This window comes from Labeo rohita, chromosome 21 (assembly GCF_022985175.1).
Source record: "Labeo rohita strain BAU-BD-2019 chromosome 21, IGBB_LRoh.1.0, whole genome shotgun sequence".
Classification (NCBI taxonomy): domain Eukaryota; kingdom Metazoa; phylum Chordata; class Actinopteri; order Cypriniformes; family Cyprinidae; genus Labeo; species Labeo rohita.
In genome coordinates this window covers 16,131,779-16,147,997 of record NC_066889.1, presented here as the reverse complement: position 1 = coordinate 16,147,997, position 16,219 = coordinate 16,131,779, and the positions used below count along the sequence as shown (strand labels likewise).

Below are 16,219 nucleotides of genomic sequence, written 5' to 3'. Positions count from 1 at the left end.
CTCTCTTCCATGCAAATTATCCTATAGTGTGTATTTTATTTTCAAGGTGATGACGACATTGTACTATCTGTTGTGATTTTTGTTGATTCATTGAATTGTTTAATTCTGATAGGCTCTTCTTGAATATAATAGTCCTGTTTTGACCAATAACATCGAGCTCGAAGTCTTCATCGCCCAATCAGATTCGAGTTTTTAAGCGCAGCCAATCGGATAGCGGTGACGCGCGTTCAACTATAAAACAGTTGGGATGACGCGCAGTCTCCGTAGAAGTACGACGGACATTTTGCAACGCGTTATCCAAACAGAAAATATCGTTACTCAAAAGCAAGACGCTAGGGGTTACAACACGACATTCGACGCGCAGAGGAAACCAAGAGGAAATACAGATGTTTAAGAGGACTGTGTTGCAACTAATGTTTGTATAATAGTTTAAATTGTGTGGCGACAGCCCTTCGACTCAACGGCTTAAAGATGTCGGACGTAGGCGCGAGGGAGGACGCCTGCCGCGAGTATCAGTCCTCGCTGGAAGATCTGACTTTCAACAGCAAACCGCACATCAACATGCTCACCATTCTAGCCGAGGAAAACCTCCAGTTCACCAAGGATATCGTCGCAATAATTGAAGCACAAATTGCCAAGGTTTTTATGAAAATAGATTTATTTTTGTTTCGTTTCAGTCATCGTCTTTTAGCTCGAGTGTGGCTAGTTAGTCAAATGACGACATGACATGAGGCCTGTAACATGGCGGCAGCTCGACTAGTTCGCTAAGCACTTGTGTAAATCGACCGAAAACATGTTTTTGATGATATAAAGTATCGTTAACTAGTATTGAGTTTATTATTTAATGCCGGTCAGTTAGAATTCACTGTTTTTGTAGCTCAGAAAAGTCACACCACTCCACATTCCCAAATTAGGCCAGTTGCGGCAGCATGTTTATCTGGTTGTTGGGTCACAGCTGCTAATAAAGTCGGACTTATTGTTGACGCACATTTGCCTTGAAGTTAATAATCCATGTTTTATCTTCTCAACAAGCTTATAGGATAATGATAACAGGCCGAAGGGCCAATTCTATTTATTATCTTAAACCAGTGTTGCAGTAACGTTACATTACATTGTTTTATGTCAATATACATATAACTGCTAAAATGTAATTTAATGGCATGTGGTTTTATGAATCATAATTTATCCACAAAAACCCTAACTTGGATAGAAAAGATACGACATTTCCGTGTTATGTAATCAGCCCAGCGAATCGAGTCATTGTTCTTACATAGTTAATTGTGCACTTTGTATAATAGCAGTTTGTAAACGTTCACTAATTAGAAATATAAGGTGCAAGACAAACCCTTTTCATACCAACCATTAATCAGAAATAAGTATTTGCATACTCATGGCTGTAGTTATGTCATATCACCAGCTGGTACACGTGGTTTGCCGCTTGTGTGCATAGATGGGTATTTGGAAAACTCGTGGATTTTTTTATATATATTCTTGTTTATGTTTGCAACCTATTTGAAATTGCATTAGTTCGGATAGCCGTGTTGGGCTGCTTTGTGAAAACGAGCACGCCTGCATTTAGTCCTTAATACAAATGTGCGCCATTCAAATTTGTGTGTACTTGAATTAATAAAGGGTTTGGGGTGTTAGATTGCTGAGTAATTTTCCATTCTTTATTGCAATGTTAATAAATGGTATACAACTGTGACAATAAACTATGTGAAATGTCCTTTTGTCTTTATTTCCCAGTGTATTTTTTTGTGGTAATGTTTGCTCCATTGATTTTCATTTTAATCTAAATGCTCTTTAATACAAAGACATTTGCGTTGATGCAGTGTCCTTTCCAGTGACATTTCCAAACAATGTTTAAAAATTACTTTTGAAAAAATAACTACAGTTTTACCAAAAAACTGTCTTTATCAAAAACTCTGCACTGGGGCATGTTGGTGACAACTTGTCAATCTTTTTATGGACTTGTGTAAAATGTAAAGAACAAGTGTTTATTTTTTTTCCCCTAATAAGAAGAACAAATCTAAACTTGAATCTAAATGGATCACTGAGTTGAGTTCATGGTCAAGTACCAAAAAAAAAAGCAAGTGAAAAAATGTTTGGTTTTTTTAACCAATTTAAAGGACTTGGGCTTCTTGCTTAAAAAAATACTACCAGTAACTGAAACTGAATTGTACTGACAACCTAACAGAACTCTTCTTGATGGACTGAGCCTGAAGAGTGAACACTGAAGACATTTTTAAAAATTTTCCCACCTTTTTTTTTTTTTAAACCTGGAACATGGATATTTTTAATTCCTGCAACCAAGAAACCTCCCTGATTTTTGATGGATCTGGTTTTGAAGAGTCTTTTTTTTTTTAACAGCAAACAATGGACTTCCCCTTAAGTGCTTGATTTTTGTCATCTGTGCCAGTATTTTTGACTTCAAACATTTAATAACCTCAACAATCAAATTTAATGTAGTTGTGCATTTCTCCCATGTTGTTCTCTAAACTTGTCAGTTTTCTATCACTTTAGGCACCTGCTGGTGAGAAGCTCCCAGTTTTGTACTTAGTGGATTCCATAGTGAAGAATGTTGGAGGGGAATACCTTGAAGTGTTTGCTAAGAACCTAGTCAATTCCTTTATTTGTGTGTTTGAGAAGGTACATAATTTTTGAAACCATGTCCATGGTGTTACTTCTGATTGAACGTCATGTGTTCTGTGTCCTCATTTAAAATGTATTGTGCTAATTCCTTTATCATGATTGTTTTTTGCATACCTTGATAGTAATAACATTCAGCTTTTGTACAAATGGTAATCTGTGTAGTTTTGTCAGTGTTCTTTGAGAATAAACAGAGAAGTCAGATATTCTTTCCCCCTTTCTTTTGCTTCACTTTAGGTGGATGAGGCCACTAGAAAAAGTCTCTTCAAATTGCGTTCCACATGGGATGAAATTTTCCCCTTGAAGAAACTTTATGCACTAGATGTGCGTGTGAACTCTTTAGATCCTGCTTGGCCTATAAAGCCATTGCCACCAAATGTGAATGCCAGCATACATGTCAACCCAAAATTTTTAAAACCGGTAAGAATTTAAGGAGTTCTAACTATGATTTTTTATTTTTTTTTTATTATTTCCAAGAAGTAGGAAGAAGTGTACTGCTATGGTTTATCTGAAATGTGTGCTTTTTCTTTGCATAGACTGAAGAAGCTTCTCCGAAGCCTCCTGCACCACAACCTCCACCTCCGAGCCTGACACAAGAACAATTGATAAGGCAGCAGTTGCTTGCAAAGCAAAAACAGTTGTTAGAACTTCAGCAAAAGAAGATAGAGCTAGAACTTGAACAAACCAAAGCTCAGTTGGTGAGTTAAATAGTCATGTGCTTTATAATGAGATGAACTAGAAAGCACAGCATGTTAATACTTGCAGTTTTAGAAGTAGAAAACTTGTTTTCTGTGATGTCAAGTGCATGTGATATGTAATGAGCTTGTAGTTAGTCTAAAGCAGCTGAATCGACTTTTGAAAGAGAATTGCTGCTTTTTTCTTTCTCAAAGGCTGCTAGTCCTGCTGTTGCTTCAAACCATGCACGTTTCGATATCTCACCACAAGTCACTCATACAGTTCCTGCACCACAGACCAAAACTTGGCTTCCAGCACCATCAGAAAAAGTGGCAACCAGAGATCCTAGATTAAACAGACTTGGTACAACAGCTGTAACTGCAAAGGAGCAAGTCATGAATAAGAAGGAGAGTCAAGTCACACCAAGCTTTCCGAATGCATCAGAAAAAAGAGGACAAGTCTCGGCTGAAAGACCGAGTAAGTTGGAGAAGATGAGAATTCCAAAAAAGGATAACTCTGCAGTAGAGGAAAAGCCCAAATCCAAGTCAATGTCACCATCTGGAAAAGGTGTCCTTATCAGACCCAGAGGAATGGAGGCTGAACATTCAAAGACTGCTGAATTGAATAAGAAGGACCCAAGGTTACATAAGCAGGTGCATGACAAGACCGATTCAAAAGCTGAAGATGTCCGAGAGAAGAAGAAAAGTTCAGAGAAGAAAGAGAGGGATGAAGATAGGGATCAGAAGTCCAGCAGCACTAGGAACAAGCTTATAAACGGCTCTCTAAACAAGCATGAAAGACTTGAAACGTTTCTGAAACAAGAAATTAAAGTGAACAAAGCAAATGTTAGAAAAAGGTCTAGGTCAAGATCACGTTCACCACCGTTACATTCTCCCAAAAGAAAAGAGAGGCGATCGTCTCCAAAGAGAAAAACCAGGAGTATTACTCCACCCCCCAAGTCTGGAAAGGCTAGGATAAGTAAACATCCACATAATGATGATGCTTTTCCACAGTCGAGTCTAAGAGATGAACGAAGTACCAAGAAAAGCGCCCCAGAACCAAGACGATCAAAAAGGCCGCTTGACGATAGACCTGCTGATCAGAAAGATGGACCGCAGCAGAGAATTTCTCCTGCAGAGCATAAAGACATAAAAGATGGCAAGAGATGGAGGAGTGGATGGGAAGAAAATAAACAGTAAGTGGTTTCTTTTTAATATAAATTCTTAAACATCTTTTGTCTTTCTATCATTGAACTTAAAACTGCCTTAACAGCCTCAAACAGTCAGAGTCAGATCTTTCACACGGACGAGTGAGCACCCAGAGACACAAGACTTGGAACACTAATCAAAGACCGTCCACACCTCGTACTCCTAAACAGCATCGCTTGAGTGTTGACAGCAACATACAAATACCAGAAGCACTTAATTCTGCAAGTAAACGGGATCTTTTAAGAAAGGTGTGTCAGTTGTTATCAATTTAGACCTTGTCTAATACATTATTGATTTACAACATTGCTAAACTGGACATTTTTCATTTCAGGCTAGCAAAAGGCATGCTGATGGCGAAATATCCAGTGATGAATTCCTCAATGTAGCCCATCAAATAAACCAACTGTTTCAGTATCAAGAGGAAAGACAGCGGTCTGACTCTTGGGATGAATCGTGTGATGAGGGAGTGTATCAGTCAAAAAAGAAACAACCAGGAACCATGTCTGATGCAGAGCTTTCTTATCTTGAACATAAATCGAAGTTGAGAAGAACACAGCTTCACCGTCCTGGTAAGATTGTGGCAATTTTTAAGTATTAAAAGTTTAAAGTTTTAAATAATTTAATTTATTCATTTTTTTGACAATTTCACCAAAGGAGGTAATATTCAAACATGCCTTAGGTTGTTGATGTTGTTGGTGTTTTATAGAGAGTCTAAACTTTAATTATTTTCCTACATTCATTTGTCCATCTCTACAGTCCAAAAAGAGGGCCAGTCGCCTTTGGATGAAATGTTCTATCACCCTCAACATGAAATGACCGAACAATACATTGAAATCTCAGAAGTGCATAAAATTGGTGATGCCATAAAGCCTGAACGTGAAGATCCTAGAAGAACTGACAGGCCTCCATCGTGTACAGGTCCCACATTTAGAAATTCACCAAGCCCGGTCAACTTAGACGGGACCTGTGGAAAATCCACAGCACCACCATTTGAACAGCCCTCATCTCCAGTTGAAATGGATCAACAACCAGGAGACATCAGCCCACGTTTTGAAAGTCCCAACAGCGTTCACTCTGGCACAGGTCCAGATGATGGTCCAATAAGTGTAGAGGCTCTTCCAAGGCCTGATCAATTCTTGGAACTGGGAAGAAGTGGACGAAACCATGGAGAATCTCCAGGGAATACGCCAACTCACTCCTCAGAAGGTTCCATGCCACAGGTGAACGCACCACGGCATGATGGACCAAATGTTCCTCAACGATTTGATAGATATAAAAGTTCTCAAGCTCCCTTTGATGGGCCACCTAGCCATGTGAGAGAGCCAAGGTTAGATGGTCCTCCAAGACCTTATGCTCCTCCTCCTCCACGGTACGAAGGCAGTGCAGGGGGATTTGAAGGTTCTGGTGGACCCGTAAGATATCCTGGACATCGCTTTGATACCCCTCACCGATTTGAAAGATTTCCCAAAGCCCATGAAAGACCTGTGAGATTTAACAACCCACCAGTACACAGGCCAATGAGGTACACAGAGCCTCACAACATTGTGAGATTTGACTCACAAGCCCCAATTCACTATGACCACCCGATGCACCAAAACAGATTCGTTAATCCACCAAGGTTTGATAATCCTCACATGCAACATGGTCCACCAGGATACGAGGAACCACGGTTCCCAGCTAGACTAATGAATTATGATGAACAGCAGGGTCCAGTTAGATTTGATAGTCCATCAGGTGGGATGCGCTTTGAAAATCCTGTGCAGCCTGAACCCTTAAGATTTGATGCACCACCTGTCATGCCAAGATATGACCCTCAAGGTCCTCCAAGATACTGCGCTCCAAATATTCCAAACCAGCTTAGACCGCAGGAGCCAACAATGTACGATCAAACTCAAGGTCAAGCTCCTGTGATAAACCCCGCTGTACCACCACCTAATTTCAACATGCCGCCCATGAACACGTTTGGTGGCCCGGCCCAACAGTTCCCCATTCAGCAAAATGTATCTCAGCCTACATCTAACTTCAGTGTGACGGGACCTACGTCATCAGATTTTCAGGGTTCATTTAGACCTGCTCCATTCCCTGGTCCAGGTGTTGCGAATGTTCCTCAACCTGTAAGTATCAGAGTCCCTCCGTGTGTATTCTTTTCGTTAAACTTGGAAAATTAAAGCTTAGTTTTTGTCTTGTGAATTTATAGATGATTGGAGCTCAACCCTTCATGCCACCAAACCAGATAGCTTTCCAGCCTGGTAAGAATGTCTATATTTTATGCATGCATATCCTGAAACACTGTACTGTTACTGTTAACTTATCAGCCTACATTTGTTTGTTCTAATTGTGACCTATTGATTATTGATTCAGGTTCCCAGTTTCAGCAGCCTGAGCCAGAGTCATTGAGGCAAATAGATGTGAACGATCTGTTATCAAAACTTATATCCACTGGAATAATAAAACCTGCACAAACCGACTCAATGACTGGTATGCCTACCATATTATATTTAATTTCTTACTGTTGGACGATTAAATTGCATCATTGAAGTCTTATTTCAAATGAACCTAATTAAAGATTGTTAAATCTATTTTAGACTCTACTTCAGCAAGTCAGACTTTATCTGTGCCTGAAGAGGAAGAGGAGGAGGAACAAGAGGAGGATGAAAGCGTCCCAGATTTGACTGGCTTTGTTTTGGATGACATGAAACAGTATGTACATCTACACACTCTCTGGAGTCTAGACACAAGTGAATCTGACAGAAATATCTTTATTATTGTGTTACAGTGTAAAAAAGACTTAATGACACCAGATGTTTTTGAAAATTTGTGTGATTTAGGAGACACGACAGCATTATCACCAAACTATATACTGGAATCCAGTGCTATTCCTGCGGAATGCGTTTTACCGCATCTCAGACAGATGTGTACGCAGATCATTTAGACTGGCACTACAGACAGAATCGTTCAGAGAAGGACATCAGTAAGAAAGTTACACACCGCCGATGGTACTACAGTCTGACGGTAAGCAATTCTACTTCATTACTTTTCCTAATTAAATTATGTACAGTTGAGGTCAAAAGTTTGCATCCCCCTTTCAGAATCTTTAATTAATTATTTTACCAAAATAAGAGGGATCATACAAAATGCATGGTATTGTTATCAAGAGAAATAATACTTGAAAGAATAAAAATGACCCGGTTCAAAAGTTTACATGCCCTTGATTCCTCAATACTGTGTTGTTAGCTAAATAATCCACAGCTGTGTTTTTAGTAATAGTTGTTCATGAGTCCTTGTTTGTCCTGAAAGATGTTCTTCAGGAAAAAACCTTCAAGTTCCACAAACTCTTTGGTTTTCCAGCATTTTTGTGTATTTAAACCCTTTCCAACAATGACTGTATGATTTTGAGATCCATCTTTTCAAGGAAAACTGAGGGACTCATATGCAACTATTACAGAAGGTTCAAACACTCACTGATGCTCCAGAAGGAAAAGCCATGCATTGAGCCGAGGGGTGAAAACTTTTTAACAGAATTAATTAATATTAATTATATTTTTCTTATTTTGCCTAAACATCACATTTTTTCACTTAGCACTGCCCTTCAGAGGCTACAAAAGATAGTTATACGTTTCCAAAATAAGACAAAATAAGTTAAATTTACCATGATCTTCAAATTCCAAAAGTTTTCACTCCCTCAACTGTATATTGTCAGAAAATTGTGAAATGGAGCACAGGGCTTTTTTAGAAACCTAACACAAAGAAGTGCTGTTTTTTAGGACTGGATTGAATTTGAGGAAATCGCTGATCTTGAAGAGAGGGCAAAGAGTCAATTCTTCGAAAAAGTTCATGAAGAGGTTGTGCAGAAAACTCAGGAAGCAGCCAAAGAGAGAGAGTTCCAGAGCGTAAAGGCTGCCGCAGACGTCGTTCACGAGGTTAGATGATGCATGTAGTCTGTGATAATTCATAGTATTAAAATATTTTTAATATTTCAAAATTACAAATGTTCTAAATTTCTTTATTTCTCTGTCCTCAGCTGTGTGAGATTTGCCAGGAGCAGTTTGAGATGTACTGGGAGGAGGAAGAGGAAGAGTGGCACCTGAAGAACGCCATCAGAGTCGATGAAAAGGTAAGAAATCCACTAATTAAAAGAGCAAATCAAACGCTGTGGCTTTGATGTTTGACAATTAATAAACTGTTTTCCCCTCTCTTTTAGACATATCATCCCTCATGTTACGAAGACTACAAAAATGTAAGTGTTGATTTGGAGAATGGCATTGTTCCAATCCCGTAAGACCTTTGTTCATCTTCAGGACACAAATTAAGATATTTTTGGTGAAGTCCAAGAGCTTTTTGACCCATGCATCATGGTAGTCGAAGACTTTGTGCACAAAAAGTATTCTACTAGCTTCATAACATTGAAGTTGAACCACTCTTGTCCCATGGATCTATGTCCTTATTACCTTTCTGGGCCTTGAATGTGTCAGATGTGTTGCTGTATATGCAGGGTCAGAAAGCTCTCAGGTTTCATCAAGAAAATTTTAATTTGTGTTCCAAAGACGAACGATGGTCTTACAGGTTTGAAACTACATGAACATTTAACATGCATCACATCTACATATTGAAGTCCCATGGCAGAAAGCATGCTGTATTTATGATTCTGCTTTTGTGTGAAGACTTTGGCGTTTTAGTCAATTAAAATACTACTACTTTTTTTTTTTTTTCCTAGACATCCTCATTTGTGGACTGCACACCATCTCCTAATAAAATGCTTACAGAAAATCCTTTAACAGCTTTCATGAAACAAGAGCAGGGTGATGAGGCGTCATGCTCCAGTATTAAAGAAGAGCCCTCCGAGGACGATACGGATGCACCAACGGTAAAAGAGGAGGTTCAGGTTAAGTTAGAAGGAGAATCACAAACCAGTGCAATTATTTTCTAACTATGCTGCTCCTTAGCCACTTTTTGTGGTTACTTTAGCTGGTCTTTTGTGTTTTTGTAAAGAAGGATATTTTTATATTGCAGAGCTTTGGGGCCGGGACCTCAGCTAGTCACTTTAAATACATTTTTGTATTTGTATTTGCCTGCATGTTTCAGGTATTTTTTGCCATGTGAATGCCCAATGAAATGTACTGTGAAAGATGTACATTTGGGGTAAATGTATATGTATAATTTAATTTATAAATAAAGATATTTTTGGTATTCTCTGTGTAGTATTGATAAAAAAAAATGGAATTTTTGTTTGAGACAATGAGACATTTGTTTCTGTCTTTTTGGAGAATGGTGAACGGTGGTTGAATACTAATTTATGAATGACTTTTTGTTTTTCCTCCAAAAAACAAGGGAAAATGCTTCTCAGTCATTGATAATTCCCTAAATCCAGGTTTGGGGCTGATTGTAAATTATTAGTTGATGGAACATAATTTACTATGAGAATTTCCCTGACCTCAATATGTAAATAGTTATTTGAGTTTACTACTGTATTTGGTTCAGAGTAATGTGTTGAAGAAAATGAAAAAGAAAAAAAAAAAGGGTGGTGTTTTTTTTCTCTCTTTTTGCAGAGGTTCAAAGGGCAATTTTGCTTTATTCGGAATATTCAATAAAAAAATATTTGAGGAATAAATAGTGTCTTGTGTGTAAAGTGATTATTGTGCGCTTTTTGACTGCTTTAAACTTGTCAGTTTTATGCATAATTCTAAATAAAGTTTCAGTGCTAATGAAACCTTCTCTGTTCATTTATTTGGTTCTTGTCTTTTTAAATGTGTACCACAAATTTAGTTACAACCATATTTTTAGTTCATCTGTATTTTAATATTTGTAAATTAAAAAAAAACATGTAATACTTTAAATTATATGATAAAATGAAGCATTTCAATAGTCTAAAACTGTTAACAAACTTAAATATCTCAATTTCCGTTTTCAGAAGAAAACAAAACCTTGGTCACCCAACATGATAAACAGCCATTCATACTTCCACATGACTTCTCTTCAGAGATATGCTACAGTGATATGATGGAGCTCCAAAATCTAAAACCAGTGTGATATGATTAATCTGGTGGTCATGGACCCTCAAGATCGACATGGTTGATTCATATGTATGTATTAACAAAAAATAAGCCATGTTAAGGTTAAAACCTGATTACAACAATAATTGAAGCATTTATGTTTGTGCTTCCTTGTAAATGTATAGTTTAACCCATGGAGAAAATTTGAGAATATAATACTTACCACATGCTAAGCTCTGTGGTTCAAGATATTAAGTGAAATGACTGTATCAGAAACAGCTTCTGAAACGGTACGATAATATTTGTTGTCATGCATATGAAAGTGCTTACAAAAGAATGATTTTTATGTACTTGCATGAAAGAGAATGTTGGCGAATACCTTTTAAAAACTGAAAATGTGCAAAAACTATGACCAAACTCTCACACATTGACAATATCAAAAACAATCGCTGGAATTTATATGTCATACTAAAGATATTGGTCTAAAGCAGAGATGCCGAAACTAAGGCCTTTGATATCTTATACCTAAGGCCCATATCTATATCCATATCTAAAAACAGAAAAGAAATTTTTATTTATATTTCAGTTTCAAGTTTTTTATTATTATTACATTTGAAATTTAAAGAATACAGGTGGTTTTATATTTTAATATAATATATTTGGACACAATGCAACATTTACAAACAAGTTTGTTTTTTGGCTTTTCGTAGTTAAAAGTTTAGGCACCTCTGATCTAAAGAAACTTAAAAAAAAACATTCATGTTGCTCACATAAAAATACGCAATATTGAAATGTAAAATATAATATAATAAAACATACATGCGTCAGCATGAATAAAACAAAAGACAGAAGTTTTAAGATAAAAACTCAACATTCATTCTCTCCTGTTTTGTAAGATTCATTTCCAAAAGCGATAGAGTCCCAAGGAGATTGCCAAGCAGGCGAAGACGCATGCTGTGAAACAAAATAAACATAAAAAACAGATTGTTCAATTTAAAAATATATATATTTTTAAATTGCATCAACAAACTAAAGAGCCACTAACAAAACACTTGATTCATTCATTTAGTCCGTCACGAAATTCAGTGTCTTATCTGAAGGACTTGCAAACAAGTCACTGCCAAATCAAATATACGCAGAGATAAATATCATCTGTTTGAAAAGCATCTTGGGTACATACCTGCAAGATATCTAATCGTCTCTAGCTTGAGTGATTCCAGAAGGGTTTTCAAAGAGGCAACTTGTATGTCTATTTTCTTTGAAGTATCCACAGCTTCACTTTCTATATCTGCATTCTGGAAAAAAAAAACTTGACTGTAATATGTCATATATGTTTTTATATAAACTATGGCAATAAAAGCATTATTTCATTTGGTTAATAGAAATGCTTTTTTATAATCATAGTTCAAATTACTGTTAAAACATGCTGTGATCATAGCCTTACCATTTTTTGGAACTCTGTTTTAACTTCCATAAGCTTCTTCTCTTGTTCTGTAAACTGTAATAAAAATGTTTTAATTGAAATCTTATACAATGCAAACTTACACAAAATATTAGCAAGTAACGTACACATACCATGTCTGTAACTCTGCTTCGCTCCAGATTAATATCTAACTTTGCATCTGCTCTGATTTTTTGACTTTCTTCCTTCAATGTAAACATGAAAAGATAAATGAAGCATGTGTTAAACAGAAACAATGGTACTGTGCAGAATGATTATTGAAATTCACACAAAACTTCTATCTACTTCTACTCACCAGTAGTCTGTTCTTTATTTGCTCCAGCTCTGTTTTCATTTTCTACATGTGAAATAATTGAGAAGGTAAAGAACTGAACACCTGACATTTGTTTATGACACATTTCAATGTGTTAAATGACAAAAACACTGTGGATAAACAGGTTTTTTTACTTTTATTTTGTGTGTTGCCAAAAACAAAGAATGAAATACAGGTTTAAACTTTATTCTTACAGCATTTTCAGAGCGTAAATTGGCAAATTCACTCTTCTCCAGAATAACCATGTCTTTCCTAATAGCGTCTAGATGAGCCATGATTTGTTGTAGAGCTATTTCCTAAAAGAGCAGATGAAGAAACAATATCATTCACTGGGGTTCTTTACAGTCTTTCTGTTAACAGTCATTTAGTTGGCAGTTTACCTGATGGGCTCCAGTGACCATGTCTCTGTATACAATGTCCATATTGGCTGTAGTAAGAGTCACCAGTGCTGTGACAATCACTTCTGCCTGCCTCTTCTCAAAGCCTAGATACATATGCAAGACACATAAAATAAACTTAAAACTGCTTAATATGACAAGATTTAAACAAGCATATTTAATACATTTAGTAAATATAAATGATTTTAAATATCTATATTAAACTTACATTTATACTTAAGATGTATAAAAAAGTAATTTGTTTTAACCAATAAATATTAAAATGGCTTGCTAAACTATGGAAGCCCATTTCCGCCAGGTAAGAAAAAAAATTAACGCCTTAAAAAGTCGAAATCATGACTTACTTAAGTCATGATTAAGAGATAAAAAGTCAAAATTATGACTTATACAATTCTGAGATAGTCACAATTATGAAATAAGAAGTTGAAATTGATAAGAAATCGAAATCAACTTGAAAAGTCTAAATTATGATTTACGAAGTCTAAATTATGACTTAAATCATAATTACAAGATTAGGAATTTTAAAAAATCAAAATTATGCGATAAAAAGTCAAAATTATGACTTAAAATGTCGCAATTATGAGATAGAAAGTCAAAATTATTACTTATAAAGTTGAAATTATGACTTACTCGAGGCATAATTATGAGAAAAAGACAAAATTATGACTAACTCAAGCATAATTATGAGAAAAATTCTAAATTCTGACTTTAAAAAAATAAAAATTGTGATCAAATTATGACTTAAAAAAATCAAAATCATGAGATAAATTTAAATGATGACTTAAAAAGTCATAATTGCGAGATAAAATTTTTTAATTATGACTTATTTACAATTACAAGATTAGGAATTTAAAAAAATTAAAATTATGAGATAAAAAGTCAAAATTCTGACTTAAAAAGTCAAATTATGACTTAAAAAAATCAAAATCATGAGATAAATTTAAATGATGACTTAAAAAGTCATAATTGCGAGATAAAAAGTCGAAATTATAACTTAAAAGGTTAAAATTATGAAATAAAAAGTCAAATTCATGTTCAAATTATGACTTTAGACTCGAATTAAAGTCATAATTTCGACTTTTTATCTCATAATTACGAAGAAAATTCATGATTAGGAGATAAAAGTCTAAATTATGACTTACTTAAATCATAATTACAAGATTAGGAATTCAAAAAAATCCAAATTATGCAATAAAAAGTCGAAATTATGACTTAAAATGTCGCAATTATGAGATAGAAAGTCAAAATTATTACTTATAAAGTTGAAATTATGACTTACTCGAGGCATAATTATGAGAAAAATTCTAAATTATGACTTAAAAAAATCAAAATTATGAGATAAGTTGAAATGATGACTTAAAGTCAAAATTCTGAGATACTTAAGACATAATTATGAGATAAAAAGTTGAAATTATTACTGAAGTCATAATTACGAGATTAAAAAGTCAAATTCAAGACTTAAAAAAAATCTAAATTATGAGATAAAAAGTCAAAATTCTGACTTAAAAAGTCAAATTATGACTTAAAAAAAATCAAAATCATGAGATAAATTTAAATGATGACTTAAAAAGTCAACTGGGAGATAAAAAATAATCTAAATTATGATTTACGAAGTCTAAATTATGACTTACTTAAATCATAGTTACGAGATTAGGAATTCAAAAAAAATCTAAATTATGCGATAAAAAGTCGAAATTATGACTTAAAATGTCGCAATTATGAGACAGAAAGTCAAAATTATTACTTATAAAGTTGAAATTATGACATAAGGCATAATTATGAGAAAAAGTCAAAATTATGACTTAAAAAAAATCAAAATTATGAGATAAATTGAAATTATGACTCAAAATTATGAGATACTTAAGACATAATTACGAGATTAAAAAGTCAAATTATGACTTAAAAAATTTAAATTATGACTTGCTGGCTCACTGATTTAACACAACACCACATGAGACCCAATAGTGATCTAATGATGTGAAGAGATTATGTTTTGATATTCTCGCCTTTATTCATAAATCATAATTTCGACCCTATATCTCATAATTTCTACTTTTTGTCTTGTAATTATTACTTCAGTAAGTCATACTCTCGACTTTTAAAGTCATAATTTCGACTTTTTATTTCGTAATTACAACGATAATTCATAATTAGGAGATAAAAAGTCTAAATTATGACTTTAATTCGAGTCTAAAGTCATAATTTAAACTTTTATCTCGTAATTACGATTTTTAAAGTCATAATTTCGACTTTTAAGGCATGATTTTTGTTTTTACGTTTCATACCATACAAATGACTAGAGACGTATATGCAACACATACTTACACAAACAAAGTACTTATCACAGTTTGTTTTTGTCTAGTAAACATACCGCTGGATTCCAGCTCTTTAACGAGCGCATGGGAGTCAAACGTGAGTTTCCTCTGCTCCAGGGGCGTTAACTCCACCTTTCTTACATCATATGTGTTGACAGTAGTCGTTTTATGGAATCCTAAATAGAAAAATACGTCTGTAAACCCTTGAAATGCACCAATGCAACTTCCTGCATTGTGTCCTTAAAGAACAACACTTACCTCTCCGATGACACGTTGGTTGGATGTTGAGTTGATGCAATTTGAACAGCGAGGAGAACTGGTATTGTCTCCGTACAAAGATTCCCCAGCATGACATTGTTATATAAAACGTTATATGGCTAAACTAAATAAATATAGGACTGTTTATGTGGGGAGTATAATGCGCATTTAGCTTCAATACTTTTTGTGAATTACTCAACAACAGCTAAAACGAAGTCTTGCGTCTGCCTTTCCCAGGTAAGTTAACGTTATTCCAGGGCAGAACGACACACTTTTCAGGGTCAAATCGATTATTACTGTCTTAACAAAAAGTCTGCAGATCTCCTCAGTATATGTCGTTTCCTGTGTTAGGTACGCTTTAGATGACGTTTCGATAGATTGTAAAGAAGGTGGAGTTTTTTTTCGTTTTTAAAGTAGAAATAGAAAGTAGAAAGGCGGTTAGCATTAAACAAGTGAGGCTTAGCAGCCCGGATGTTGTCACGAGTTGATCAGGTAGCATGGTTCTACAGAATATTTTGTAAAAACTTTTAACCGTTCACTGAGTGTTTTAAATAAAAATTATGTGTGTGTGTGTTTTTATTAAACTTTTATAATTGGGATAATTTATGTATAAATTATTAACAACTGCAGAGCGCTACGGAAGCATCACGTGATAGGCGATATGATGTTACTTTTCTCAGCGCTTTTGTGTGATTGACCAATCACAGTCATTTGTGCACTCTGATTATAATGTTTTTAAACAATAATTTTAGGGAGTTCTAGTGCGGATTTCTTATTGTACAATAGCGACCAGGTTTCTAACTTAAGATTTCATAGATTATACTTTTTATTGTACAAATATCTTCGTCGACATATAAAAACAACGTCCTGATATGTACATTTGGTTTAACGCGCCTTTTGACTTTCTGAGCCTCCACGCGCCTCCTGCAGGAGAACTTGTTTGTGACTACA

The 16,219-nt window shown here is 35.1% G+C and overlaps 2 protein-coding genes across 3 annotated transcripts; one reads left to right on the top strand and one right to left on the bottom strand.

Moving 5' to 3' along the window:
- The first annotated feature begins 257 nt into the window (after window positions 1-257).
- pcf11 (PCF11 cleavage and polyadenylation factor subunit) lies at window positions 258-10,140 on the top strand. The gene is made up of 16 exons (XM_051092840.1): window positions 258-639; window positions 2,524-2,649; window positions 2,887-3,069; window positions 3,186-3,347; window positions 3,540-4,519; window positions 4,597-4,780; window positions 4,864-5,101; window positions 5,289-6,646; window positions 6,730-6,781; window positions 6,894-7,010; window positions 7,118-7,232; window positions 7,361-7,544; window positions 8,297-8,452; window positions 8,554-8,646; window positions 8,734-8,769; window positions 9,247-10,140. The coding sequence occupies exons 1-16, from the start codon at window positions 472-474 to the stop codon at window positions 9,457-9,459; spliced, it is 4,365 nt and encodes a 1,454-aa protein (XP_050948797.1). The 5' UTR covers window positions 258-471; the 3' UTR covers window positions 9,460-10,140.
- Window positions 10,141-10,243: 103 nt separating this feature from the next.
- Window positions 10,244-15,725, bottom strand: ccdc90b (coiled-coil domain containing 90B). Of its 2 annotated transcripts, XR_007825061.1 has the most exons (10): window positions 15,269-15,725; window positions 15,067-15,186; window positions 12,678-12,781; window positions 12,492-12,593; window positions 12,280-12,321; window positions 12,098-12,169; window positions 11,967-12,020; window positions 11,703-11,817; window positions 10,746-11,476; window positions 10,244-10,544 (listed from the first exon to the last, which is right to left on the bottom strand). XR_007825061.1 is itself a non-coding variant. In XM_051092841.1 (9 exons), exons 1-9 carry the CDS (start codon window positions 15,363-15,365, stop codon window positions 11,421-11,423), a joined length of 762 nt encoding a protein of 253 aa, XP_050948798.1. In that variant the 5' UTR covers window positions 15,366-15,725; the 3' UTR covers window positions 10,244-11,420. The 2 variants fall into 2 exon arrangements, 1 of the variants encoding a protein (XP_050948798.1); XM_051092841.1 differs by having other exon boundaries at window positions 10,244-11,476.
- Between the last annotated feature and the right edge of the window lie 494 nt (window positions 15,726-16,219).

Excerpts from the sequence above, each read along its gene's own strand:
- pcf11 (XM_051092840.1), top strand. The coding sequence starts at position 472 with ATGTCGGACGTAGGCGCGAGGGAGGACGCCTGCCGCGAGTATCAGTCC. Across the intron at positions 3,348-3,539 it reads AACAAACCAAAGCTCAGTTG|GCTGCTAGTCCTGCTGTTGC; the intron begins GTGAGTTAAATA and ends TCTTTCTCAAAG. Across the intron at positions 7,233-7,360 it reads GTTTTGGATGACATGAAACA|GAGACACGACAGCATTATCA; the intron begins GTATGTACATCT and ends TGTGTGATTTAG.
- ccdc90b (XM_051092841.1), bottom strand. The coding sequence starts at position 15,365 with ATGTCATGCTGGGGAATCTTTGTACGGAGACAATACCAGTTCTCCTCG. Across the intron at positions 15,187-15,268 it reads ACCAACGTGTCATCGGAGAG|GATTCCATAAAACGACTACT; the intron begins GTAAGTGTTGTT and ends TTTTCTATTTAG. Across the intron at positions 11,818-11,966 it reads AAACAGAGTTCCAAAAAATG|AATGCAGATATAGAAAGTGA; the intron begins GTAAGGCTATGA and ends TTTTTTTTCCAG.